Below are 27,237 nucleotides of genomic sequence, written 5' to 3' on the forward strand. Positions count from 1 at the left end.
AAGAGGGCAGGGAAGACTACAGAAAAACCCCACAGCAAGTCAGCAGCTCACAGCTGCCAAGTTTCATCCAACTGCAAACAAAAAGCAGGCAGTCGAACAACACATCTTCAGCAGAGGCAGCACCATATGATCTCTGTAGCATCCCTCCATCTCATCTGTCTTCAAAGTGCATTCTCAGTGCAAAAAGTAGGATTGAATTTAGAGGGGCTCACTGTCCCCAGTGGATTTCATACTAGGACCAGAATTCTTGCTTGAGTTCATATGCTGCAGCTTTTTGTGAGTTAAGTTCACTTCTGCATAGCGGAATGGTGCTGTCCTGGCTCTGCCCCTCAGCATCTATGTCCAACAGTGTCCGCTCCTCTACAGGAAGACCCACCTGGAAAGGAAGCAGTGCAGGCAGTCCAGGTCTTTCTTCTACAGTGCTGCTGCTACTAGCAAAACAAGAGTCCAGATTGCTCGGAGTATCAGTACTTGAACTGTTAGCAGAAGATTCACCCTTGGTATTGCTGGGTGATACAAACCACCAGGGATCAAGCCGCTGCCGACCGGCTGCAGGACGTGGCCGAGGCAGGAATTCCAGTGTCTTGGGTCTTTCCAGTGTGGGGTCCTGCTGTGCATTCCATCGTCTTGGGGCTGGAGGGAAAACAAGGTTGGGGTCCGGCAGGCGAGGGACCTCACTGGGATCTCTACTTGGACTAGGTGTTTTTAATACACCTATCCAAAACAGAGCATGTAAGAGAAGAAGGAAACATGTTAGATGTCACTGCTAAATGGTTCCAACAGATCTTAGTTTACTGTATGTATACTGCTAAAACATTTTCAAAGCAGAAAGCCTCCTGTCAGAATCTATGAACTGTGTTTCTTCAGGATCACGCCAATCTGAAGTAACTGTCTTCTTTAACCCTATGCTGTTCTCAACACATTGCAAGACACTGGCCTAGCACAAGCAACAAGTTTTGTTCATTCTCTCATTTGCTTTCTTCAGTTCTCAGACTGAAGAGCATGGGTTTGACCTCCTACCAGAGGTAAGGACTCTCCAAATCCTTCCAAGGGCACATTACCCATCAACAACTTGAACAGAGCAGGGAGACACTTGCACAGCAGGGTATACGACACCTATTTGCAGTGAGCAGTACCAACTTCCTGAAGACTCAATAAACACCCCCTACTGTGGACACTTGTTGGTTGCTTTTTGTTTAGGGGTGAGGGATGGTGTTTTATATATAAACACAAGTTTTACATTTTCATGAATACCATTTTAATGAGTATTCTCAGTTGCATTAACCCACATTTTACTGCAGACTGCCATTCAACAGACAACCTCACATTTTGTTTTACCTTTGGTAAAAGTCTAATTAAATCAGATTTTAATTTATTATTCTAGTTCTTTTTTTTCCCTCTGAATTACTAGAGCAAGAAAACAGGAAAGCATTTTTTTAGGTTATCAAGTCATAGCCACACCTAAAGACTGCAACAGTGAGAACACTGCCTACACATGAAGATTCCTTTTACTGGCAAAAGAATAAGAGCAACAGTGGCATAGCCCCAAAATGTTTTAGAGATCCTGTTTTCAATGCCTTAAAGATCAGAATTTACTTTGATATTATAACAGCAATACAAACAAGTGTATAAAGGCATTGGATATCGAATACCGAGGAACTGCTAAAATGCACAGCATTTGTACTTTGGTACCATCTTTATCTAAGAAGCAATACTACACTCTGCTTCACAGCACAGGAGAGGAGAGCTCCTTAGCTGAGATGCTGGAACAGAGACCACTACTGCATTATTCTGTTCATCATTTGTGTAAAGGCAGCACCTATAAGCTCATCTTATGGACTGGCCATCACAATGGATGCTCTGTAAGCAACATGTTTACTTCCTAATGAATAGTTATACTCTTTGGGTCTTTATTCTGAAGAGGAAAAGGAAGATGGCTGAAAACCTACCTGCTCCCAGTGCTCCAGTTAAACAGCTACTGGAAGGGCATCCGCTGGTTGGGCACCCATTGACAACTAGTCCGCTCCCTTTGATGGCCCCATCAGAAGGTGTGCGCCTGTGCCCGCTTTGCTGGGTGTGAGAAGAGAGCGTCACATGGGTAGGTGTCAGGGACTGGTTGGGGTCTTGTTTGAACCTCTCGATCTGGACATTGACTAGAGGGTTGGTAATGACTGGCATGGGAGCCTTGACTGTCACCGGGCTGACAGGCATTTCATACACCACAATCTCATCACTGTCTGAGCGCAGCAGGGACCGGGTGGAATTACATTCGGAAATGGAAGACAGGGACAGAAGGGTGAGGGATGTGGATGGCTCGCCTAGCAACAACATGGGATCATCTTTCCTGAAGATCTTTCTGGAAGGTGGACTAGTGCTCCTGCGCGGGCGTCCAGCTCGCTGGAAAAGGCTGTCACGCTTCTTCTTCTCTTCTTTGGGTGCCTCTGGCTCCTCCTCAATCAGCAGCTGACACTTCCCTGCTTCTAACAGATCAAAACCCAGGCCTGCAGCAGCCAGCACTGCTCCACAGCCAAGCAATGCAATCTCACATCGCTTGTGGTGGGAGCCACTACGTTTGAGGCTGTTGGTGGGTGTCAGCTGTGGGGTACTAGTAGCAGAGTTCACAGGGGTGGACTCCTCATTGGCATCACTAGAAGGGCCATCCCAGTCTTCATTCTTCTGAAATGGGATGCAGAGGTATGACTGATTGTGCCCAGGTGAAGGGTGCACCTTGCCCTCCCCATTAAGGCATTCACTGTCTTCATCGTCTGAAAAGCAAATGAAAACAGACTTTGCATTGATGTAACATTTTCACTGGCAAATTTTACTGTCTTACAAATATACATGAAAATAAGCTTCACTCAGAAGACAGAACTGTCTTCATTGCGAGCATCATTCCAAGTGCCAAGTACTGACAGGCTACTGTCTCCAAAGCCCATAGACTGAGACAAATAACTGGAAACACTATCAAAGTGTTTGGGATCAACTGCAGAACAGTATTTCAGAAACAAGTGACACCTCAGTTATTTCTAGAGTAAAATTAGATGTTTGGGAGTGAAGAACAAAAGGCAGGAAAATTACAAGGATCTCTCCTTACAAGTGAAGGTGTAACCATGCTGCACATCTAAATACCATTAACAAGAATGGAACTGAGAGGTAGCATGGAGCTAGAGGGAACTGAAAGAAGCTTGTTTCCTTGACAGATAAGAGGCACAAGCAGAAAGGTAAACAGAAAGAAAATCAAAACAGAGAAAGTTATTTCACAAAGAATAAAAGAAAACTGGATACCATCTAAATGAAAACATTGCTGTAAGGTACTGGGTGAAGGTCAGGAAAAGAGAGGTTCATTCAGATGTGAATGGAAGTGGAGATGAGAACATAAAGTCCAGGGAATTCTTTTACCCATCTCTGCTAAGCTGGTGAAACCTGGAAAAGCAGGCGCAGTTCTCTGGATCTTCCCAAGGTTCGGTGCACTGGATGACCACTGTTTGTATCCTTCTACCAGAGCTTTCAGACTGAAACAGTAGAACGATGGGAGCAAATGTACCATGTTCACAACCAATTTTCATTCCCCCCTTCCATATTCTACATAGGATATGCATGAATCCACTTTAACTACATATATTTGAACTCCTCCCATAGCAAGACATTTTGCAATATCTTTACGGCACCTTAAAATACAAGAAAAGTCAAAAAGTCCCTCCCTCATTCATTACACCATGGCAGTCAAAAGCCCTCTGCTGATACCATGAATGCAGAATAACAGAAAACACCACTAAAAAAATTCAGATGGAATACTTTCTTTTTAAACCAAGGCAAACCTACCATGGCAGGTAAAAAATAAAGTGCTCAGCAGGAGGAAGGGAAAAATATCTCCAAAAACATCTCCATGTGAAATACAAATGAACGATGGAAGTCAAAGATCACTCACTGGGACAATAATATGCTCAAGTCATTGTAACAGTGAGTCATGCCACTGTATTATAAATCCCAGTACTTGTTCTCTAAAGAAAACACCTCATTGAAGTACAGACATTTAAAAGAGTATTATGGAAAAACAGGTAATTAAAATTATAAATCATGTCATTGCTGCTTTTACTTACAAACAAACAAAAAAAAAACCCAAAAGCACAAACAAGTGAAAAACCCAAACCCAAATGATTACTGATGTCACCTGCATTTAAGGGTATGTCACCAGGCACCTGAGCTTATTAGTATTCATAGGTGCTCACTACCATCAACCTATTTGTTCCCTGAGGTACTTTCATAACATCAGAAACAACTCTAGTAAGCAGCTCAATCTGAACAGAAAGATAAATAGCTACCAAAATAATTTCAAGGCCTGCTATGGTTGCCTCAAGGTTATAAAATCTTCATCCTTCCTTTTTATTTTTCATTTCTTCTCTCTCTCCTCCCCAAGTTACAAGCAGACCCCCAAAACCTGTCCAGAGGATAGCTGGACATCCTCTTAAAAATTAGACAGTAGTGTGCATTTGTAAACGATTCAGAACATGCTGAGTACATTCCTACTACAGCAATATTACCTGTTACTGCTCCAAGGAAAAAGCAACTGGAACGATTTGAAAACATTAGCAGTAAAACTATCTATTTCAGACACCAGCACAACAGTTCAGGAGCCTGAAGACTTCTTACCTGTAATCTATTTAGATTAAATAACAGGAAGGTTATTACTCTGTTTGTTGTATTACAGTTGAGTTACTTCTCTGTTGCCTTTTTCTATGGGGAAGTAAAAAGCAGCTCTTTTTAGGAGTAATAAGGTGACAAGGCTTATTTGCTCAGCAAAAAACTTCCCTACAACTATAAGACTGCATCTCCAGTGTCATAATACCATTCTGTAATATTTTGTAACGTTGAGGCACTAGTACAACACTGTCACAAATAAAATGTGTCTATTCTCAGGCTCACCTCTATTTAGCTTGCAAGATTTTAAGACAGCATCGCTAAAGAACTATGACTATCCCACATCTAGTGTCACCTTCTGTAAAACCAGTAGCACCACCAGCGTGAAAACTTAAACAGGGTAAAGATCACCCATGCCACAGCAACAGCCAGAGACTAGCCAATGCCCAGTTTAAAGACAAGTAGGACTTCACCAGATATCCTTGAGAATATAGCATAAGACCACAACTGAACTGTCACAACACTAGTCCAACATAAAGCTTCATCCAGTCTCTGCAATTTAGCACAGCATCCTTCTGCTGCTGTGCATATTCATTGTGCTCAAAGATAAATGCAGAAGAGTGAATAATCACTGTATAATCTTTTCGTGACTGCCTTTACTTGATGTCAGTTACAGGTCAGTTTATTCATGCTAGAGAATTTCACTGAAATTCCCACAATGTAATTCTTGCATAGATTTAGAATTGCCTTCTGTGGAGACCACATGGAAAGTGATAAAAAAGATGATATTCAAGTTCCATTGATCAGAGTCGTGAAAGCAGCAGGAATAGTAGCACTGCTGCTACTAGAACAGTGTCATGAAGAAGATTTGAATTGGACTTCTCTATCCTAAGTTTAGCTCTTCACTTTACCTCATTACCCCCCTACCCGCTAAAATTAGAATTATAAAATAGCAAGCACTCAATCTTTTGAGTCACTCACATTTACTGCAACTCTGCCCTCTTTAATTTAAAGTCTGCAGTGCAGACCTTAAAATTAAGTCTGCATAATCTTGGCAAGAAGTCGTAGTTCATTTTATGTGTTAACCACACTGCCCTCTCAGCAACTATCATGTTTCAGATACTCTGCAAAATGCTATAGCTGCATCGAGTCTCCCTGGAAAAGGTGACGAATACTACCCAACATCTCAGTTGTAGAAAGAACACCACTGTTTTAAGAGCAACCATGGTTAGCAAGCAACTCCCCTCCAGCTGTTTGTGCCCAAAAGCAATTCAGAGCTTCAGACTGAACAGAAAACTGAACAGCTTTATTCCCAGAATTCTAAGAACATGACTTCTATCCAGGTAGAAATGTTTTTCTACCAGCTTCAGTGATTTCCTGCCCTTTTATATAGTTAATGGTTTTAAAGCATGACAATAGGTAAAGAATAGGCAGCAGTCAAAGCAGCTTCCCCCACATTGCCCTGTTACCATGTCAAGAGTACCTTTCAGGGAGACCATTTTAATGTCATTAGAACACTCAGATCCAGGCCCTCTTGCAGAGGGCTGCGATAGTGATGCATTATGTAAATATCTGTTTTCCAAGAATTTCACACCTGAGGACATAATTTTAAAGAAAAATTACAACCATTTTATTTTCCCTGCTAAAAAATATGGCAGGAGTCAAACTATCAATTTAGCAGGGGAAAAAGCTTCCAACTCCACTAAAAATAACAAGGCATTCAAACCTCTTAGAAGATCAAAATATTCCTATGTTTAAAGCAGCATTTCAGCAATGATCCATTGGGGTCCTGGTATAAATAATTCAGACACACACACAAAAAAAGAAGCCACAAGATAAGAATCTATAGAAATAGATCTTGGCAAAAATCACTTTCAGGATATATTCACTCAAGCTACGCGTCCTTTTCAAAAGCCCAAAGAGAAGATACGTTCCTGGCTCTGCCAGATTACTTTAAAAATAATCATAGAATCAACTAGGTTGGAAAACACCTTTAAGATCATCACGTCCAACCATTACCCCAGGACTCCCAAGACCACCACTAAACCATATCACTGAGGGCCTCATCTACATGGTTTTTGAACACTTTCAGGGACTGTGATTCCACCACTGCCCTGGGCAGCCTGTTTCAATGCCTGATCACCCTCTGCATGAAGAAATTCTTCCTAATATCCAGCCTAAACCTCCCCTGGCACAGCTTGAGGCCATTACCTCTTGTCCTATCACTCGCTACTTGGGAGAAGAGACCAACGGCCACCTCACTACAGCCTCCTTTCAGGCAGTTGTAGAGAGCGATAAGGTTTCCCTGAACCTTCACTTCTCCAGTCTAAACACTCCCAGGTCCCTCAACTGTTCCTCATCAGACTTGTGCTCCAAACCCTTCACCAGCTTCATTGCCCTTCTCTGGACCCACTTCAGCACCTCAATGTCTTTCTTGTAGTGAGGGGCCCAGAGCTGAACACAGTATTCAAGGTGTGCCCTCACCACTGCTGAGTACAGGGGGAGATCACTTCCCTGGCCCTGCTGGCTATGCTATTTCTGATACAGGCCAGGATGCTGTTGGCCTTCTTGGCTGCCTGGGCACCAGCTGGCTTATGTTCAGCTCCATCAACCAACACCCCCAGGTCCTTGTCTGCTGAGCAGCTCTTCCCCAAGCCTGTAGCATTGCATAGGGTTGTGGCCCAACTGCAGTACCCCAGCACTTTGCCTTGCTGAACCTCAAATAACAGCATTTAGGACAAGAAAAAGCATAGCTGTGAATTGTAAAAGAGAAGTAGTTTCAGCTATTATATGAAACCACAGGAAGTTGAACATGGAAATAAAGAAAAGCTACTAGAGAAACAGTTTCACACACCCACGAAATTCTACTGCTTACAAGTACACATACTAAGGTAACAACAGACAGTGAGACATCAGTCAACGCTGTACCTCTAGCAAGGGCCTGACTGCAATGCAGTATTGTAATCTCCAATATTCCTGGTACAGAAAATTAGTTTGGAAAAGGAAAGTGTTTGCAAGAGGAAAGGCGAATCTCCTATGAGCCAGCTCATAACCGATTTTAGAATCTAGAAACCAGTCTGCTTCCTGGCTCTCTCTTACCCATCTTCTCCTGCACCTAGCTCCTTGTGACAAAGTGAGCTCGGTCCCCAGGTGCGTCCCTTTTTCTTCTGGCCTCTCCTTTCTTCTTCCTCTCCTTCCTCCTTGGGAAGGACTGAGCTTCGTCCCCATGTTTTACTGCTTTCAGCAGGAGTCACTTCACAAGTGGGAAGAACGGTGGAAAATGGGAAAGAAAAAAAGACATACAAATTAAAGAATTGGTTCCAAAGCAACATAAAGAAAAAACTTAGGCTGGAACAGGAATAGTAATGAAAACATCCCTTCAGGCTTATTTCCCATAGTTCTGACCATTTATCAACGCATATCTAACAACCACATCCCTTCAAAACTAGTATAAGTAGGCTTTACAGCTTTACGCCATCACTGGTTTTTCTTTTAGAACCATCAGTTTGATACCAGACACACAAGTGTTGCGATGCCCAATACAAACACTACACATTAATTAACATCCCTTTCATACTTCTAAACATGCTTGTCTGCCTAATTCTGGTTTATTATGGGAAACTATTTTCATGACAAGCGCCCTTGTTTTTCTTTCCTTCCAACAGTAACTTAATCCACCTCAATAATGTTTCATAGATCTGTTCTGCAAGTTAGTACACCCAAGCAATGTATTTTTCTATATAAGCAGCAATGTTTCAAGAGCATGGGTAAGTCAGGTTTGGACTTCAAAGAAGGGGATACTTCCCCCCCCATCACCAACACACTCCATTTTTCTCTGCAAATGCATACATGCAGGACGCAAGGCAAACATTTTAGGAACAGTTTCTTTACAGTCCTGTCCTAGATATGGAATCTTGGCATCTTACCACACTAACAGACTGCACATTTCCCAAATTCAATACTACATTGAGCTCCTTACACTGTATGGCCCTGAGTCTGGGAATAATGGTGGGACTTGCAGGAGGGCTGGAGCAGCTACTGATCAAGCTTTTCCTTTTATCCATCGTTGGAGAAGCCTGCACAGTGAATTTATGCTGAAAATCTGTTTCACAAAAAAAAAAAAAAATCAAAACAAAAACAGACAGTTAAAATTCTTTTGTTTAATATAAGAAAAATGAAGTAATAATTCATGCTAACTTTCGAAGAGTGCAAATTACAGGATCTATGTAGAAATGAAGTTTTACAGGTAATAGCTATTCCGCTGTTGTACATGCAGTTACTTCAGAATAAAGATGTGCATTCATGCTCGCAAAAATATATCATTGTCGTGTACATGTGAGATACATACACACACATATCCCCACGTGTTGACTGACACTCAAGCCAAAGTACATCCCTGGATAAATTCCTTTCATCTTTTCTCAGTTTAAGCTAAGCAAAACCACCAGCAATATGTGTTTACAGACCTAAAGAAAAGCATAGTTAACAGGCACATTTTATCATTGCTCTTCTGAACAGCCAACCTCTCAGAAAACACAAAATATAGCATAAGCCATGATCCTTGAGGTAATGATGGATGAGCCTCAGGTGATTTACAAAACCAACGCTTTTGTTCTTTCACAAATTTGAATCTCCATAAAGAACCCACAGCAGAAATGATAAGGACTCAGTATTTCTGAAAATCACCATCTTCACTCTCTTAAGAGTGACTTCCATGACACCCCACTGATACTTAACATTTTCTTCCAGAAGGGTGGTATTAGAGGTCACTTGTGTGTTAATACGAGTTCACATACGAAACTAGCAATGTAGGGCTGTAGTCTCACAGCTATTGACTTTTTAGATAATTTTTAGATTCTTGTACCAAGAAATCCAGTAGATTATGGCTTCTGCTGCAGCATTATGTAAAATATTACTAATGCAAGAACCTCCATCATTTTTTATGTACATCCTTTCTTAAACTGATCATTTTGAGTATCAAATTGTTAAACTGCAACACCAACATTTTACCATGAACCATATACAGCCATTGACTAACAAACATGTAATAACTCAAACTTACTTCTATCCTTTATATTTGGAATTTTGGGGAATGCTAGCCACAAGATGATCATATTTTCTAGAGTTTCTTGATCTCAAGACGCATGTTTTTCCCAAGGTACATCAAATACTTTCTAGATTCTATGATTCTAATGTGTAAGTATCAGTAGAAAGGAGTTACCAAACCTACAGGTTCAACTGTTCTTCCCATTTCACCTGACACAGTCTAACACGTGACCAACCTGAAGGCAGGCTGATATGATTGCCATCTTTTAACTTGAGCCGGTTCCTCTTGAACTTCCCCATGCGTTTCTTCACCCGAGGCTTCTCCTGACACAGCTGGTGGATAATGATGTTGAGCTCCCTTTCCAGGATGTCAATCTCACGTTCTGCCAGCTCCTGTTCCCTCCTTCGTAGCAACTCCTCATGGTTCTTCTGTTCAACAGCAGCACGAGTCAGTTCTTCTTCCCATGTGCGCAGCTCCTGCAGGGAAAGAAGAAAGGAGAAACAAAAAACTACCTTGTGACCTGTCGGTTAAGACTAACACTATATATTCTGAAGATACAGCAGCAATGCTCACAGCACTGCTAGCGCCACTGTTTAAAGGCTCAGCTGAAAGCCAAAAGCAATCTTCAGGAACTTCTGTGCTTGCCATTCAAGACCCTTCCTATCAGTATTAAAATATGGATAACAGCATTCTGAGGCCGCCTGCAGAATCCTGTGTCCAGTTCTGGGGTCTCCAGAAAAAAAGATACTGACACGGAAAGAGTCCAACAAAGGGCCTTGAAGACCATTAAGAGACTGGAGCATCTCTCCTATGAGGAAGGGCTAAGAGAGATGGGTCTGTTTATCCTAGCAAAGAGAAGGTTTGGGTGGGGGGAAAGGCGATCTTATCAGTGTACATAAAAGCCTGAAGGAAGGGTGTAAAGAAGATAGGCCAGGCTCCTTTCAGCAGTGTCTAGTGACAGGACAAGAGGCAATGGGCACACGGGAGATACCCTCTGAACCCTTTTTTACTGTAAGCATTACTGAACACTGGCACAGGTTACCCACAGAGGTTGTGGAGTCTCCCACCTTGCAGACCATCTGGACACAGTCCTGGGCAACTGGCTCTAGCTGGCTGTGTGTGAAGAGGGGACTTGGACCACATGACCTTCAGAGGTCCCTCCAACTTCAACCACACTGTGATTCTGTGCAAAGGCACTGAGTCCTAAATTAATTGTCATGAGAAAATACTCTGGGTATCTAACATGAACATGTTTATGAGATCCACTGAAGAGTATCATGCATATGGGAACCCATTCTGGAAGATTTATTCATAACAGTCAAAAGAATCAATCCTTGCTTTCCTGTTCAATAAGTACCCATATTAACTTCAGTAATGACTTAGATTATTTAAAAATAACCTTGCCATCTCATGCATTGTAATAGCAAAAAACACAGCTCTAACAAAAATGAATGAGGAAAACATCAGGAGGCCATTCCCATAATTTTCCACCAAGCATGGCTGTGCCTTAGGCTTAAAGCTGCATAAGGCAAACTTTCCAATTTTTCCCTTGTTGACAAAATAAATCAATTGAAATTGTCCTTGAGATCTCAAAATGTCTTTTTACTGCACTCTTACCACAAGGACAAAAGAATTCAGCACTCAGAATAATTATCTCCAGCTGGCTAGTTCCAATGCAGAGCTAAAAACTGAAGAGTTGAAGCTAAACTTCAGATAGAACACAGACAGATTTTAGCTTAGATTATTTAAATTTTTTTTTAGTGATGTCACTGTTACCAGTCCCATCATAATGGAGGTGAAATTTAGTGCATTTCACTCCTGAGGTGAACGGGATATATGAAGTTCCTTCTCTCTGCCTCCCAAGTCCAACTTCTGAGCCCAAATCAAGTTGGTTGCTTATTACAAAGTTATTTTTAGGCAAGAGACCACGAACCTGTATAAAAATATTATTAGTGATTCCACTGCAGTATTTCATAGCAACAACTGTAAAGACAGTCCCTGCAAGGACCCATCTGTGTTTACATAGATGCAGCAAGCTGTGCTTTACACAAGTGTGCTTGAAGAAAACTTCAGCTTTTTCACATCAGCCTCTTGGAGGCTGATGGTCACAATTCCTTTTATTCCTGCTTGTATTTTTGTTTCCTGCTATTTAGCCAGATGGACTTCAATTGTAACACTTATTTATGCCATTCCCCTGGTAGCACTCCTGCTTATTATAGTCTATCCACTTTGGCTGTGCTTAAAACCTGGAAAACACAAACCTCACAGAACCAAAACTGCAATGTTTATTAGAGTATATATGTTGAAATCACCTCCCCGGTGTCTACTGTTTACAGTTATTATTTGGCCTCTCAATTAAGATCTAACAGCGAACTAGCTATCAGATACATTAAACAATGGAGACAACTCATCATAGCAATTTGCACAGTGTGTAATGGAAGCTCACTACAATATTAGAGTAGCAGCTCAGCATGAGGATATTTATTTTACTCATGATTCTTCCCTTTTGTGCATCGTAACCTGCCACTGATTTGGGGACTTATTCTTACCTTTTCTTTGGCTCTGAGCTGATCAAACATCTCTTGGATCTCTTGTTTCCAGTCTTCCTGCAGGGAGTGGAAGGAATCTTTGGGCATTTCAAAGAAACCAGACTCTTCTATGGCGGTGAGATGGTCTAGGATACTGGCAAAGGAAGGTCGTGAGTGTGGGTCAGGGTTCCAACAATCTAGAATAGGATAAAGACAAGCAGTTGTTAAGCATCTCTTAGTATGGAGGTTTGAGAAGATGAGTAGTACTTTACTGATCCCCAGTGGCTAAGAGTAGCATGCACACTATCTATGCTACCTCATCTTTTCCATTTCCCACTTGCATTGACTATTGTAGCTTCATAGTCAAGTATGGATTTCATGCTTTCATGTTAATACAATACCCAGCATCACCTAAGATCTTGAACTACCTGGTCTCTAGGTTCTACTGCAGTAATATGCCACAGAAAATATAAGTTTACTAATTTTACAGGAAGTTACATTTTCAAATATATTAAAAACCATAAATAATTTCTTAAAATATTTTGCTTTAAGTTGTATGCGCTCACAGACTGAAGACACTAAGCAAGACCTGCAAACAATTGTTTATCACACTTACACTGCAATGTTAACAACCATACTGCAGGACAAGCTATCAGAGTTCTCTCTAATGCCAAACTAATATTAAGCTGAGTCATTATGAATCTTTTCCACAGAACTGAACATCTCTCCTGTAAAGCAGACTGGTCATCAAGCATAACTTGAGTGAAAACAGGAGATTCAAGCACATACTTGTATCAAATAGTGCATTTTCAACGTTCTTATTTTTAAGGATTATTATTTGAGAGAATATTGTTTGTTCAGGCTTTTTTATTTTGCTTTCAAGAGAAACCACAGATAAATAATCTTTTTTTTTTCATTTACAATCTAATGTAATAACTTACCCAATTACAGAGCTCTAAAACCACAGAATTTAAGGTCCTATCTTACCACATGAGGCAACTCAACTAGTAATGGTACAAAAAGGTACTCCTTTTACAGTGATAGGAATTGAATGTTGAAAACAGAAACTGATATAGAAAATGGTATGAAGCAACATCTCAAGCTACAAAAATCATTAATAACATGTTTTCAAAAAGCCATTAAGTCAAAATGCTTTTGAATATGAAATTCTTACTTATTCAGTTCTCCCTCTTACTTCACTATTATTTCTACTCCTGCAGAAAGCATCACTTTCTCATTCTATATTGTCCCGTACTGGCACTTGCACAGGTCCTTGCTCAACAAGTATCCTTATTCTCTTTAGTACTGGTAGACCCCTGCATGCCAAAACTGGAGAAGAACCAGACAGAAAAAGCTTAGCAATCAAGCATATTTCTAAGCAATACAGTTTCTGTGCATGAATGGAGGAAACTAACATATGGGTATCTCTCAATATGCTCACACTATCATTGCTTTAAGTGGTCACTGGACTTCAGATAACTCATTACTGCAGCATGAGGCAGGAGTTGTAAAGATTTTCTAAAGTTTCCCAGACCTTTCTGCTGAAAAAAAGGAAACATGCTTAAAAACATTCTGGTGATGTCTTAAAAGACATTCATTCATCAGCTTCATGGATTGAAATACACCAAGGAGCAGCTGTAATTAAAACCAAATAACACTTCACAAAATCTGTGCAACTGGTGAGGCTTGGTTTTGCAGGTCTTTCCTTTGATTTTAGCATTACTGAGATTTTGCATTTGGGAGCTTCGGTTTCAAAACTGCTGGTATCAACATGCTGGTATTTAAGCATCTGGTCAGGTTCCAGGAGGCATAAGCTGGAACACATTTGTGTTTATGGATTTCAAAATTGCTTCTCTTATCAAAATAGAGTACTGAGGATGTTAAAGAGCACTTGAAGGTCCCCTGCTGCTGACCAATTAGTGGCAATGTGCAATACAGCTGGACTGTCAGTGCCATAATTCCTACTTCTTTACCCCAGGTTTTAAGCATGGCAAAGCAAATGTGACCCAAAGTAAAACAAAACACCACAGCCAGCCAAATGCATGAATGAATGAGTTAACAGGATAACTATGCAGGTGGCCTGTGGCTTTTATTTTCCCAGGCCTAGATTTGCCATTATTTGCACTAATGAGGACAGTTGTAACATACAAGTCTTTTCTGTAAGGAGGGAAAGTTCAGCTCTGTTGTCTCAGCAAAGACCACCAGAGCAGTCATTCAAAAGTAAAAGCAGCATTAGTGGAACAAGAGTTCACCCAAGATGGGAAACAACCTGTCTGAAAAACAGTTTTGGTGAAGGGACAGAAAGTAATTGTTTTCTTGTTCTCTTCTTCCCCTTGCACATGGAGAAGCTGAGTGTTCCAAAGCCATGCATGTGGGTGCACCTCTGTGCTGCTGGCTTCAAGCACTGGCCATGAGTCTCTACCCTAGTTTCCCAATAGAGGGCATTATTTTTAACCCCAGAAGCAGATAACCTTACTTATATTTAAATCCAGGGCATTTTCAGGGAACCATGTCAAAATAAATTGCCCTGGTATAGCACTGAGCTTGTAGTTGCATTAACTCTTTCAGATGCAGTTTGTTGCTTTATATTGCTTCCGAGCTACTATACCTGCAACTTGGGAATAAGGTCACTCAAAAACACACTAAAGGTACTACTGTGAGAGAGAGGGGAAAGGAACAAGGGAGGAAGCGAGCAACAACTGAAGCTCAGGAGATACGTAAGTAGTTGCAATAGCCAGCAGAGCAGGTCACATAGGTATACCCAAAAGCTACCTCACAGAATCCTTTTTAATAACTACAGAAGCTCTGATAACAAACTCCTATATAACTCTCCTCCATATATAGCCTACTTTGGGCATGAACTATCTCCACACACAAAGCAGAAAATCACATCATTCTGACTGATAATATGGGTTGTTTTCAAATGTCAAAGCCACATTTAAACCCTCTCCCTGAAATGTCAGTAGGATAAAGTTTCATTCCAAACCAGACACTGCCTAGCAAGATGTTCAAGCTATGAATTTCAAATAAAGTCAAAGACTTCAAACTTAGACCAATATATGTTAAGTTTTGGTGTTGGTGAGTCTTCAGTACTAGAAAACAAGAAGCTAGATGACAGTAGCCCCCATTTTCCTACAAAGCCAGTTGATTAACAAGTGGCAGGGAAATTACTTTAGCATACTACTCTTGCAATAGAGTAACTGTCACAGCAACACTAACAGTCAAGCCTAGCTCCCATCATAACCTGCACCACTGAATAAAGCCAAACACAAGGAGACAATGCTCAACAGCACTCCAGGTACAGAACAAACCATACTCACACCACCACTGGCTTACCTTCCATGAGTTTGGCAAAAGGCTCTGGACACGTGGAAGGGATTGGAAGGGCAAGTTTATTCATGGCAACACCATATGCTACTGCAAGACCATCAATTCCTCGGAATGGTACTTCTCCTGTTAGCAGCTCCCAAAGCAGCACACCGTAACTACCAGGAAGAAAACAGAAAAGACAATAGGTATTTGACTTTAACACATTCATGGTTAAGCAACAAAAAAGTACCTGAACCTATCAGGGTGAGTCTGGTATACGAAGAAATAGCAGTTTTCTGGACAAGCTCATCATGGTTGCCAAGCTGGCAAAGTGCCTTATTTTACCTGCTTTTTTTATTCAGACTGAAATAGCCATTTTTGCTTTTTAGGCAAAAATAATTTTCCCTCTGGAAACCAGGAACAGTCTGGAAAACATTAACAAAAACCTTCTGACAAATTTACCAAATTTCAAATCAGAAGCCAGTGAAACTCTCAAAAACGTGAAGGAGGATTGTTTGGTGGGTTGCGATTGTTAAAAATAACTGAAAAATATTTCTTCAGAATCAAGTTGTTCTTAAAATGTTCTATGAAATATTAACTATGATGTTAAAGAAATAGTGCCAGGACTGTTGTTTCCCCAGGCATATGATAAACAACCTATCCTCAGAATATTCTCTCTGCTTCTAGGAAACCCGAGACAGAGACAGCTTCATACTTTGTGACCTGACAGTTTTTAATTCCATTGACCTGTCATATTCTCTTCTGAACCCACTTACTATGTTTTGTGGTAGTGAACCCCACAAATTTAATGATGCATTACCAAAAAATAATTGCACATGTTTGGTTTGGGTTTGTCATTAGGTAATTTCATTTGCTTCCCTGTAGTTCTTTCAATACAAGGAAGAATGAACATAAATTCCCTATCAACTTCTTCCATGCCATCCATGATTTCACAGGCTCCTACTACATTCTGCCTAAATCATTTTCCCTCCAGCTCCCAAAATCCTATTCTAGCTAAATCCTAATCTAGTTACTCTCCTGAAGAGAAGCCATTTCATATCTTTCATTGAACTCGACATCTTCTGGAATGACCAAAAATCACAATGTTTTAAAGATAAACAGAGAGGCACAGTATTTCCCATTTTCTTCTTTCTTTCCTATTAAATTTTAATTTGCCACTTGCCTTTCTGACTCCTTACAACATGAGCTAGGTTACCCACAGTAACTCCAATATCTTTTTACTGAATCATAACAGTAAAATTTAGAGTCCATCACTGTACATGTGAAATTCTCTCCTATGTACTATTTTGTATTTATTATCATTTCATCTATTTTATCATTCATTACCGTAAAACTTTTCCTCAGCTCTCTGCAGTGGATTAACTTTTCTTATCATGAATAACTTGGTATTATCTGCAAACGTTACCTAGCCATTTACTGTTTTTTTTCTAATCACTTATGATTATGTTGAACACATAATTCCCCAAGAAAACTGATTTATTCCTCTAGTAATTAAGAACTAAGCAATGAGAAACAGGCCTGTCCTCTTTTCCCCCATCAATTTACTTTCTTTAAAAGCTTTTGAAGAAAGATTTTGTTTAAAGTTTTCATAAATCCAAATATGGCACAAGCAATCTTACCACTTGTCCACATACTCAGTAACTCCCTCAAAAATTCCCATTTTTTCACAGGATCTGATTTCCTTCTAAAAGCTGACTATTCCCCAGATATGCTCACATGTCCACCAGGTCCTCCCTCTTTAGTGCTGTTTCTACCATTTAGTAGAACTCGAAATCAGACTTGCTGATCCTCAGGAAGCTCTTAAGACCTGTCATCATGTCTGCTGCCTTCCACTTCTTCTAGCATTAAGGCAGCTTTAAGCAACATATTATACAGCACAGCTCTGTCATGTTCCTGTGTTCCTGTAGAAATCCTCAGTGTCACTGTAAATTCCAGCAAACTGTTACTGCCCATTTTATCAGTCAGTTTTAACACCTCTGTGGACAGTATTTCAGCATGAGATGTTCTCCAGCTCAGCTTCCCTAAAGAGAAATCTTCAGCTTAAAAAGCCCCTCTTTGTTCCATTACAGCAGACACAGGTCACTAAGTGGCCTGTGGGCCGTATGCTCTCCTGCAGTGTTTTCACCTGTGCTGCATCTGAAAGCAATTTATTTGTTTTTATGGTTTTCACAAGACTCTCCTCAAAATCCTTTTAATTTTCTGGAGTGTTTTACATTCAACTTGCCAGCACTTAAGTCCATGCCTAAGTTTCCTCATTTGAATACAGGTTCATCCTTTTGAAGGACGTCTCTTCTACATTGTCTTCTTCATTCATTTGAAGTCTTTCCTGTGCATTTCTCTGAGCTTGAACATAGCATCCGCAAAAGATAACCATGTTCCACATTCTCATTTTATTGTATTTAAGCAAAATTCCTCAATGTTGTCATTAATCTCCTTGATATTAAACACTAGCGTAACAGACTAATTCTTCTTAATTGCTCTGGCAAAGATATTAAATCTAAGTGTACATGTATTTTGATCACAGTCACATTGTACAGTTTTGAAAGCCTCTCCTAAGCACACCTGAAGACCAAATGAAAAGCTGCTTCTCCTAAATGCTCCCTGCATAGCTGCTCCATGAAACAGCAATTTCTGAAGCTCAAAGATTAATCTCTTCTTGTTTCAAAGCAGCAAGTGCCTTATCCATTCGAGAGTAACCAAAGTTTTCATTATTTCATTGCAACCTGTACCCTTCCAATCTTCCCCCCAACCCATCAAGTTCATTGTAACTGCTGCTGTAGGACAGGCTTGACTCTACTTTTCCTATTTAGATACGGAATTTCAGTCACTAGAGATCCCACCTTTGCTGCTAGCATATTTCTTTCCATCAAGATTCTCAGTTCCTGACTGTCTCAAGAGCTTCATTTGAAATAAATAAATAAATAGGAGTTTAGGAATTTCCCATTTTCTTTATGTCTTCCTAGGATTCCTAAGACTCAAAGGAAAGGAATCCTGTACTGAATATATATTTGGCCTGTCTAAATCTGATTGGTTTTTCATGTTATTCTCCAGTTCGGATACAAGTGTTGATATCAAAAGGCAGGAAAAAGTACCAAAGAGTTTTGTTATTACTTTACCACTAGTGCTGAACAAAGCATGCATTAGACAGGTTTTGTAATGGGATGGTTAGGAAAGCACTAATGATGTGCTCAAAGCATTTCTTCAGTGGGGCAATTCTTAAAAAAAACAAAGGAATGGACAGATCGCAGAAAAGGTCACTGTTTCTGACAAAGCTGAATCCACCTCTTCCTCATGTACTTACAGTTCATTGCTGATAATACTGCTTCTGTGGAACAAGGGAAACACTGCTTTGTGGTATATGAACAACAATCATCCCAAGTGATTAAACAGGAAGAGGGGTGCTGAACAGAGTGGTTTCCATTAATTCCTCAAGCAGAGAATTGGGAATGCCAAAGGAAAAAGCCAGAGACAGAGAGATTTATACAAAAAAAAAAGGCATAGGAAGAAAGAACCAAGGGCCTCTCCTCACTCTCAACAGGGAGGAATCAAAACTTATCAAGCTCGTTTACTCTTGCGGCACACAGTAGCAATTTTGGGGCTTTAATTACAAAATGAGCCATGTGATGCTGACCATGCATCCAAGTCAACTGACACTTGTATGAATAATTAGCCATCTCCCAGTGACCCAGTAATCCCTTAAACCATTTAACATCAGGTCCAATCCTACAGACTGGATTTTCAGGAAGAAGGCTGAAGGTCTTGCAGGATTGCACATGTGATTTTGCCAGCTCCCTTGTAAGTCTGTGAACTTACAAAAAACCAGTAATTTCTTCTCACTGTTATTGCTCAAAAGTTTTTGTACCAGAGGTTGCTCTTATCCATCTCCCTAGGTACAGCACTTTCCATGAGAAAGGAACTATCAGCCCAATAAGGAAATACCAGCAACAACAGAAACCAGAACATTAATACACTACTTTTGTTAAGAAATAAACTTCATTACATTTTAATGGCTATTAACAATTAGCATTTTGCCTGTTATCAGACTGGCAGCTCCAGAGCGGACATTTCCTGCGTATTTCACAACAGTCAGTTGCAACACTTGTCCCACATGAGCTTCTACCAACATTGCTAGTCAACATTTATCTGCCAGGTACTGAAGTCTTGCCAGTGCTTCATTACACGCAGAGGACTACAGAAGCCTGCACGCAGTAAGTTGTAGATGGAAATGCTTGCCAACACCTGATTCAAATTAAATATTCTAGTGACTGAAGTTCTTATACCCACCACTGAAACATCCTGATCTGCTAATCAGATGGTTTAGGTAGTTCTGGTATTCCATTCCTAAATGAAAATTAAATTCCTAATTATTTTACTGGTCTCAGAATAGATACATCTTCAAAACATCTAAACTGAGGAACACAGGGAACTCAGATGAAGGCTGTATGGTGGCTTTACATTCTGCATACCAATCATACTGACAACATGATTGCCTTTTAAGCAGCACAAGTCGAAAATCAAAGTGTGCAGCAAACAAGAAATACATTTAAACAGTTAAAATGACAAAGGAATTTGAATTATATGTCTGCTGCTTACTGTACAGTACTGGATAAACTGCAATATCTGTGCTACCTTCTCACCCCTGTAAATGCAAAGCAAATGCATAACTCTCAAACACAGACTTACAGAAACTGACATATTTAAATAAAACCGTAGCTTCTTTGTCCTCTGCACAATATAAGCACAAGGTTTCTACTGTATGGCTAAAGCTTGTGAGTGCACCACAGCAAAACTCACAGCAACAAATTTTCTTTAGCAAGATGTACCAAGTGCTGTTATTATCAAGAAGCTTCGCAGTGGCCCAACCCTGGTGACAGACACCAGCATGTGTGAACATTCCTCAGCATTGTAAATTTTTGCCAACCCTCCTTTAGAGTGGGACAAATGAGTTTTTTAAATGGAGCTTGATACATATTTTGACAGGAACTGCATGAAGCAGTTGTTTATGGTAAGATTGGAGATTTCAGTCCTGACAAACATCTTCAGCATCTTCTTCACCTGTTTGTGCAGCAAGAACAAAAGCAGAACAAGATCGCTGTTAAAAGGCTGGGCAGCAATTCAACCAGCAGTATTATTCTAATAAGCTTTAAAGAAAAGATGTTGAAATAAAAGGGTTTGTGAATGCTAATAGACAGAGACAGTCAATTTTGTTGGTGCTGCACAGACTAACTGTAAGGTTGTCAGGCAAAAAATTCCCCTTATTCCAGTGATTAACCAAGAGGTTGAAGTGGGCAAGAGGAGAGACAAGCCCAATAGAATAGAAAAGTTCATCCTGTTAAGAATTTCAAATTGCATCCTTGCGTGGGGACAGGATTTATTACGTGACCACGACCACCTTTGCAAAATCTAGTGCTTACAATCATTGACATAACAGTAGTGACTGCACGGGCAAGTATTTGTCCTCTGTATACATGCCTCAAACACCATGTTTTTTTCAGGTTATTTAACTATGATTCAAGGTTTTGGCCACCAGAGAGAAAGCTTATTCAGAGACAGTATAACAGCTCTCCTAATGGAGATGACCCTCTGTGTAAGGAAGAGCACTGAGAGAAACTCAACCTAGTTTCAAGGGAAGACTGGTATCTATAAAAAGAGAAAATTAGGAAAGAATCTTAAAAATAGAAATACAATATTCAGAAAATATTCTAAAAAATAATTTCAGTTATTTACAGTCCTTAAATCCTGAAGTGATTCACAGTCCTTAAGTCATGACCAAGCTGGTATTTTTGCACAGGTGTAGAGGCACTTGACCTACCATTATGAAAATCACCAACTGACCTATTATGTCTTATCTTTCTTAAAATGATGTCATAGTGGTACAGAACATCTACCCATCTGTTCACAGCATGCCTGGATTAGTAAAGTTACAGTCACAGGGAAGTTGTCTCCCCCTTCCCTTCCTCTCCCCCAGGTTACCCTTTAAAGGCCATTCCCAGCACTGTTTCAGAGAAGAAAGAATTGAGGTTTGAGCTTGACAAGCTGTGTACAAACCAGTACTGTCAGGATGTGCACAGAAAAGGTGCACAGCCTTGACGTTTTCATTTCTGCCATGCTTTGCTCAGAAAAAAAGCCTTGTTTAGTTTGTCTCAGATTAACTACAGAGGCTACCACATTTAATTACAGAGTCAATTTTATCCACACCACTAGTGCACAAAATACAAGTTCACAGGCTTATCACAAGGCAATATATTATCTATTCAGCAAAATTGGATGAGGAAAATTAAACTCCCCACACCGAATCTCTGCCATAAGAAGCAGACAATTCTGCCAGCTGGGATATTTCTTTATCCTGACAGATTTCACAGCATGCACATACTTGTGTGGGAGCATTACTGGCCAGCAACAGAATTTGACTGCTCTAAAGACAGTCACCCTGACATTTCAATAACTCTCTCTCCACCAACAAAATTCCATCTACTTCATCCATTTCAGAGGTTCAGTACTAATTCTATGCCACACAGCATCCAGAAAAGTCATTGTTCTAGAGCTATTTACCAAATTCTGGACTTACCACTTAATGGTCATATTCAAACTCAATTTCTAAAAGTCTATAGGCTGACCCTTATACCCCTCTCCACCAAAGTAACTCCTACTCTCAAAAATCCCAGTGCATCAATAAAAAAGACAATATATACATGCAAATTACAACTTATGGATTACATACTCAGATGGACCTAGAGAAGAGATGTACTATTCTATATGAAAGAATAGAAGGGTGGATATAATTCCTAAGATTATTATGAAAGTGAATAATGTATCCATGCTGAAACTGCACAGGGAATTTGACTAAGTAAGGTGTGTTTATGTACATATACATCAGAGATAGACAATTACCAAAACCATAAAATGATCTTACTGTTGGTAAAACAGTAAAAAAATAGTAATTTTAAGTACTTCACAGTTTTATGGCCTTTGATTATGTCAGCCAGTAGCCAAATAAGCACAAAGAGTTTGTTTTAGATTAAGCAGAGGGAATTGGGAATCCTAGGATAATCTGAATGTAAATTTATAGAACAACAAAAATTTAGAGGCATGCAGGAGCTGGCTCATAACTTCCTACAGTAAAAAAAAAAGTTTACAAGCAATGTAAAGTAATCTGAGAATCTGATAGATAGAAAGCTGGTGGATAAAGCTTTTTTTAAGACCTGAATTTTAGTATTTGGTTCACCATTACTCATCCTTAAACATAAGAGAGGTTTCCTGGCAGGTCTAGTTGCTTCTTAGTATCCAATCACTTAATGCCAAATGTATACCTCCACACATCGCTGCCTTTGGAGAACATGGAGGAGCGGATGACCTCAGGAGCCATCCAGGCATATGTCCCAGCTGCGCTCATTTTGGTAGTTTTATGCCATTCCCTGGCCAAGCCGAAATCCGTGATCTTCAATATCTTGTTGCTCAGATCTCCATTTTCCACCTTTTCGAGTATCAGTACTGGAGAAAAGGGAAGGGGGGGGAATAAAAGGTATGCAGAGTAAAGCTAGTATTTATGCAAAAAAGATCCTCCTGGAGATCTCCCCAATTTCGAGATTCTCCCTGACTTTTTGTTATTCAAACATACCACGCTGTTAAAAGTTATTTTAAGCTGATCCCTTTATCTGGCAAGTGATCTGTTGTCTAGCAAATAACTTCATATTTAATCAAAATACCAAGCCCCGGAGCACAAACAGATAACATGACAATTTTATATAGTGCCTAGTGTCATTCTGCATAATAATTCTCTGCTAAGAGGAAGTGAACCACTGTAACTTCTAGAAATCCAGATAAGGGAAGACATTTCCTAATTAATCCTCTCTCAGCAAGCCAGTAATAGCATCTTTTCCTTGAACTGCTTAGAGGACTTTATTTTTTTAAATCCAGATACACACACAGGCTGGAAATACTCTTCATGTAAATGTATCAGTAGTGGAAGCTCTATGTACACAGTAGTTTGGGGGTTTTTTAAAGTCACAATTAGATAAATTAATGTTTATGATCTGTAATAACATGCCCAGTTCAAGACTTCATATACACCACCATGTTATAGACTCCCCCCCCATCATTATGAAACTATTTTCTTAATTAAGCTGCCGTGTTTCAATGGCAAAGGAGTCTATTCCCAAGAACTTTAAAAAAATCTTGAGGAGGCAGAACTCAGGAATACTTTGGTATAAATATTCCTCTTTAGCCAGAAAGTTGTACTGTCATCCCACTGCAAAATGAGTGTAAACTAGAGGCCAGAAGTATCCACTCGGCTTTAGTAGCACCTCATTATTCTCTTTAAGGTAAAGTGACCACAAAAGGTGCGCCAGCAATGCAACATCAAGCAGCAGAATATAATAGGCCACTAAACTTCCACAAGTAACACAGCCATGGAATGATTTTCAGCTACTTGTAAAGAACCACGAAGAAAAGAATATTTGTATTGCCATGAGTACAGTGACTTAACAGTGAAAGACATCAAGCAACTAATACACTGTCATTATGCAGTTACTCAGTTTTTAATTTTAGTAGACAAAGGTCCTTAGAAAACAAGAGAGGATTTTCCCCTTTCTATGTATATGTGCATAAACTAAATAAATAAATTAGTAACAATACTAAAACCCCAAACAAACCAAGCAGCCTACAACCAACCAACCAACCATGGATCATAACGAAACCTATAAAAGACAAAAATATTGCAAAAATAACAGTACATATAAAAATCATCTCCATTACTATTTTTAGCAGTCCATGAAAAGACTCAAGTATCAGTCTGCAGCTAACAAAGCTTTTGAGGGGGAAAGGGGGAAGGAAGGAGAATAACCTTATATCCATTCTCATATTTCCCTCCAACAATCAAAATGGGATATCCCATGAAATAGAACCCAAAATGTTATTTGAACCCTTCTGCACAGTAAGTAATACACATATAAATGTTAAATACTGCATTTACTTTTATTAATGTTAAAGAGCCTGTTCTCTGAAAATTAAAAAAATAATATTAATATTAAAAAAATAATAATAATCAGCTACTCTTTCTACAAGGTTTCAGAATTCACAAAATAGTACTTCAAGACTTTCGTGGGCCAGCACAAGTTGTGAATGAACTGGACTCACGGTTAAGCTCTTGCTTCTTGCTTCTACTGCAAAATTCTTTTCTAACATTACCGAATGCTCCATTTCCCTAATTGCAGAAGGAGGAGGAGTTTGAGGCCTATAATTACTACTCTTCTCATTTGTGCAAAAGTATATGTATTTTTAGCACCACACTTCAGTGCAGAACAGAACCATCACAAGAAACAGGAACAGAAGAAGGCTTCCTTTGTGCATCTTCTTCTAGCAAGCCTTTTTTCCTTCTTTCTAGTAGATGAAAGACTGTTAAGAGAAATTGCTAACAAGTCGCTCACTAACTGCAAGTGTAAAAACCTTCTTGGAATATACATACCAAGTTTCTTCTTCTAGCGTGTATGCACTCTGCCTACAGAGTTGGCAGAATAATAAAATCTAATTTAAATTTTAAATGTAGTAATATATAGATATACCATGAAGCTGTAAAGGCAAAACAAAACTTTGAAACAAACAAGCATGGCTTTAGAGGTTTTTTGCTTTCCTCCATAAGCACAATGAGCAACAAACAAATTTGTTCACAAGGTAGATCATATTCTGTTTAAATGAGCTCAATAACAAGACAGAGCGCCAGATATCACATACCTTGGATTGTACATACCTTTCTGGCAAGAGGTTATTTAAATCTAATTACCTCGAATTGTATTAGCTTCTAACAAAATAATTACTACTTACACAGATCTTTTGTATCCATGAACTTGTTCTTTTGTCAGATGCACACTAAGTAAGATAAATTACCATGACAAAAGACCACAGGGAAGGACAATGAAAGAGCTGGAATTATTTCAAGTCCTTGATTCCTTAGTTACATCCTTGGCTCCCCTCCTATTTCCTTGTAAAAACTGCTTGGGATAACAAACCTGCAACCCAAAATTGTAAAACTTAATTTTAAGAATCATATCTCTTTCCAGCATCTGTTTCAGTTCTTATCATGGTCAGTATCAAAGGGCTTACTTGTAACTGCTAGGAATCTCCCTAGCCCATTTGTCAGATTTTCAAACCAAAAACCTTGATTCTCCCTCTTGTGTTTGTTCAGATTCAATAAATAATTTTATAAACAAGTGAAACATTAATTCCTTTCAGTTTCTTCCCTAAAAATCTCTTCCATGGACAACACAAGCCAAGTTGCTAGGACACTGCAAATGCATTTTATTCATGCTAATCAACATGGTTTCATTTGCTTGTGAGCTTTATTTACAACCAGTTATTACCTCTTGTTTAACACTTTGAGTGCAAGTTCTCTTCTGCAACTCATTGGTCTACCACAACAAGCAACATACTTCCTACACTTAGATTTAAAATTCCCCTCCATCTCTGAATACATCTGATCACTTAGGACAGAGCTAACAGCAGCAGGGTGATCAGCCTAACAAGAATTCAGACACAAATACAGAGCACCTACATCAAAAAACACAGCTAATCTAACCAAGGCAGTAAATATTCTTATTCTGGTGTGTTGATTTAAAATTTCTGCATGAGATAAAAAGGTTTTTCAAAAGGTAGAAAATCGAATTGAAAATATTCCACATTCCCAGCCTTAAAAAAATAAATCGTTTAGCAGCAAAGATACTGGGCCTAGTTTTCAGGCAACTAGGGAAGAAGAGCCAAGTCAGCAGGAACATGCAGAATGTGTGTCAGCTTGTTAGGTGGTGGATCACCATCGCCCTGTTCCAGCAGGGCCCATGCAAGTGATCTCTTCCTGTGTGCACGCACACAGCCAAGTTGTAGATGAAGGTATGCTATGTACTACTGCTCCTAACAACTGAAAAGCATCTTTTCCCACTGTAATAGAGGCTAAAAGCTCATCTTAAGTAGTATGGGTAAGAGCCAACTGGCAGTGTACAAAAGGGACTGGTGAAGCAAACCAGGTATTACAAACACATTCAAAAGGGGAATTAAAAGCATGTTGTAACAGCTTTGAGGACCCAATTGCTACAGCAAAACAACATAATATAGCAAATCACCAATACCGTGTTCTTAGCACGCTGCAAGTGCAAAGCAAAGCACAGTGGCTTAAACTAGCATGAAAAATTGTCAGCAACTTTAGATGAAGGCTTATCCTCAACACCTGTGCTTATAGAAGCAATAATCCACAAATGCTCACATACACTTTCATATATTCTTGAAAGATTTTTAACATGACCTCTGGAAAATAAGCATTTGACAATAAGAAATTAATGACAGCTCAAACGAATTCTGTCTAGCAAGAGAACTCTTCCATATCTCAGGGTTTCCCAGCTGAGACAACAAGCAATATGACGCAAATGGGCCTTGGTATCTCCTAGGAAGAGCTTCCCTAGATCAGGCAGTCATCCAGATACAGCTACATGTGATTTAGATGTGTAATTTCAACCACTGAGAATTTACTAGTAATTTTATTACCGTTAAGTACCCTCAAGAATCATTACCAATAATGATTTGACCCCACTATGTAATGTCTTGAGAGACAGGCAGACAACAAGTTCTGAAATACAACAGTCAGCTCAGACACGCTAGGTCTGAGTTTAAGAGAGATACAAAGGTAAAAATTAAACACTGGGCCTCCTCTTA

The 27,237-nt window shown here is 39.6% G+C and overlaps 1 protein-coding gene across 1 annotated transcript in view; it reads right to left on the reverse strand.

The window, feature by feature from the left end:
• Positions 1-232: 232 nt before the first annotated feature.
• The window catches only part of MAP3K9 (mitogen-activated protein kinase kinase kinase 9), a 52,303-nt gene continuing 25,298 nt past the window's right edge, over positions 233-27,237 (reverse strand). The window contains exons 3-11 of the mRNA XM_065685594.1: positions 22,854-23,034; positions 15,550-15,698; positions 12,235-12,410; positions 9,921-10,161; positions 8,618-8,740; positions 7,738-7,891; positions 3,400-3,512; positions 1,950-2,765; positions 233-714 (exon numbers count right to left, since the gene is read on the reverse strand). Of these exons, the coding sequence (XP_065541666.1) occupies positions 233-714; positions 1,950-2,765; positions 3,400-3,512; positions 7,738-7,891; positions 8,618-8,740; positions 9,921-10,161; positions 12,235-12,410; positions 15,550-15,698; positions 22,854-23,034 (2,435 nt within the window). The remainder of the gene's footprint in view (positions 715-1,949; positions 2,766-3,399; positions 3,513-7,737; positions 7,892-8,617; positions 8,741-9,920; positions 10,162-12,234; positions 12,411-15,549; positions 15,699-22,853; positions 23,035-27,237) is intronic.

This window comes from Lathamus discolor, chromosome 6, assembly GCF_037157495.1.
Source record: "Lathamus discolor isolate bLatDis1 chromosome 6, bLatDis1.hap1, whole genome shotgun sequence".
NCBI lineage: Eukaryota > Metazoa > Chordata > Aves > Psittaciformes > Psittacidae > Lathamus > Lathamus discolor.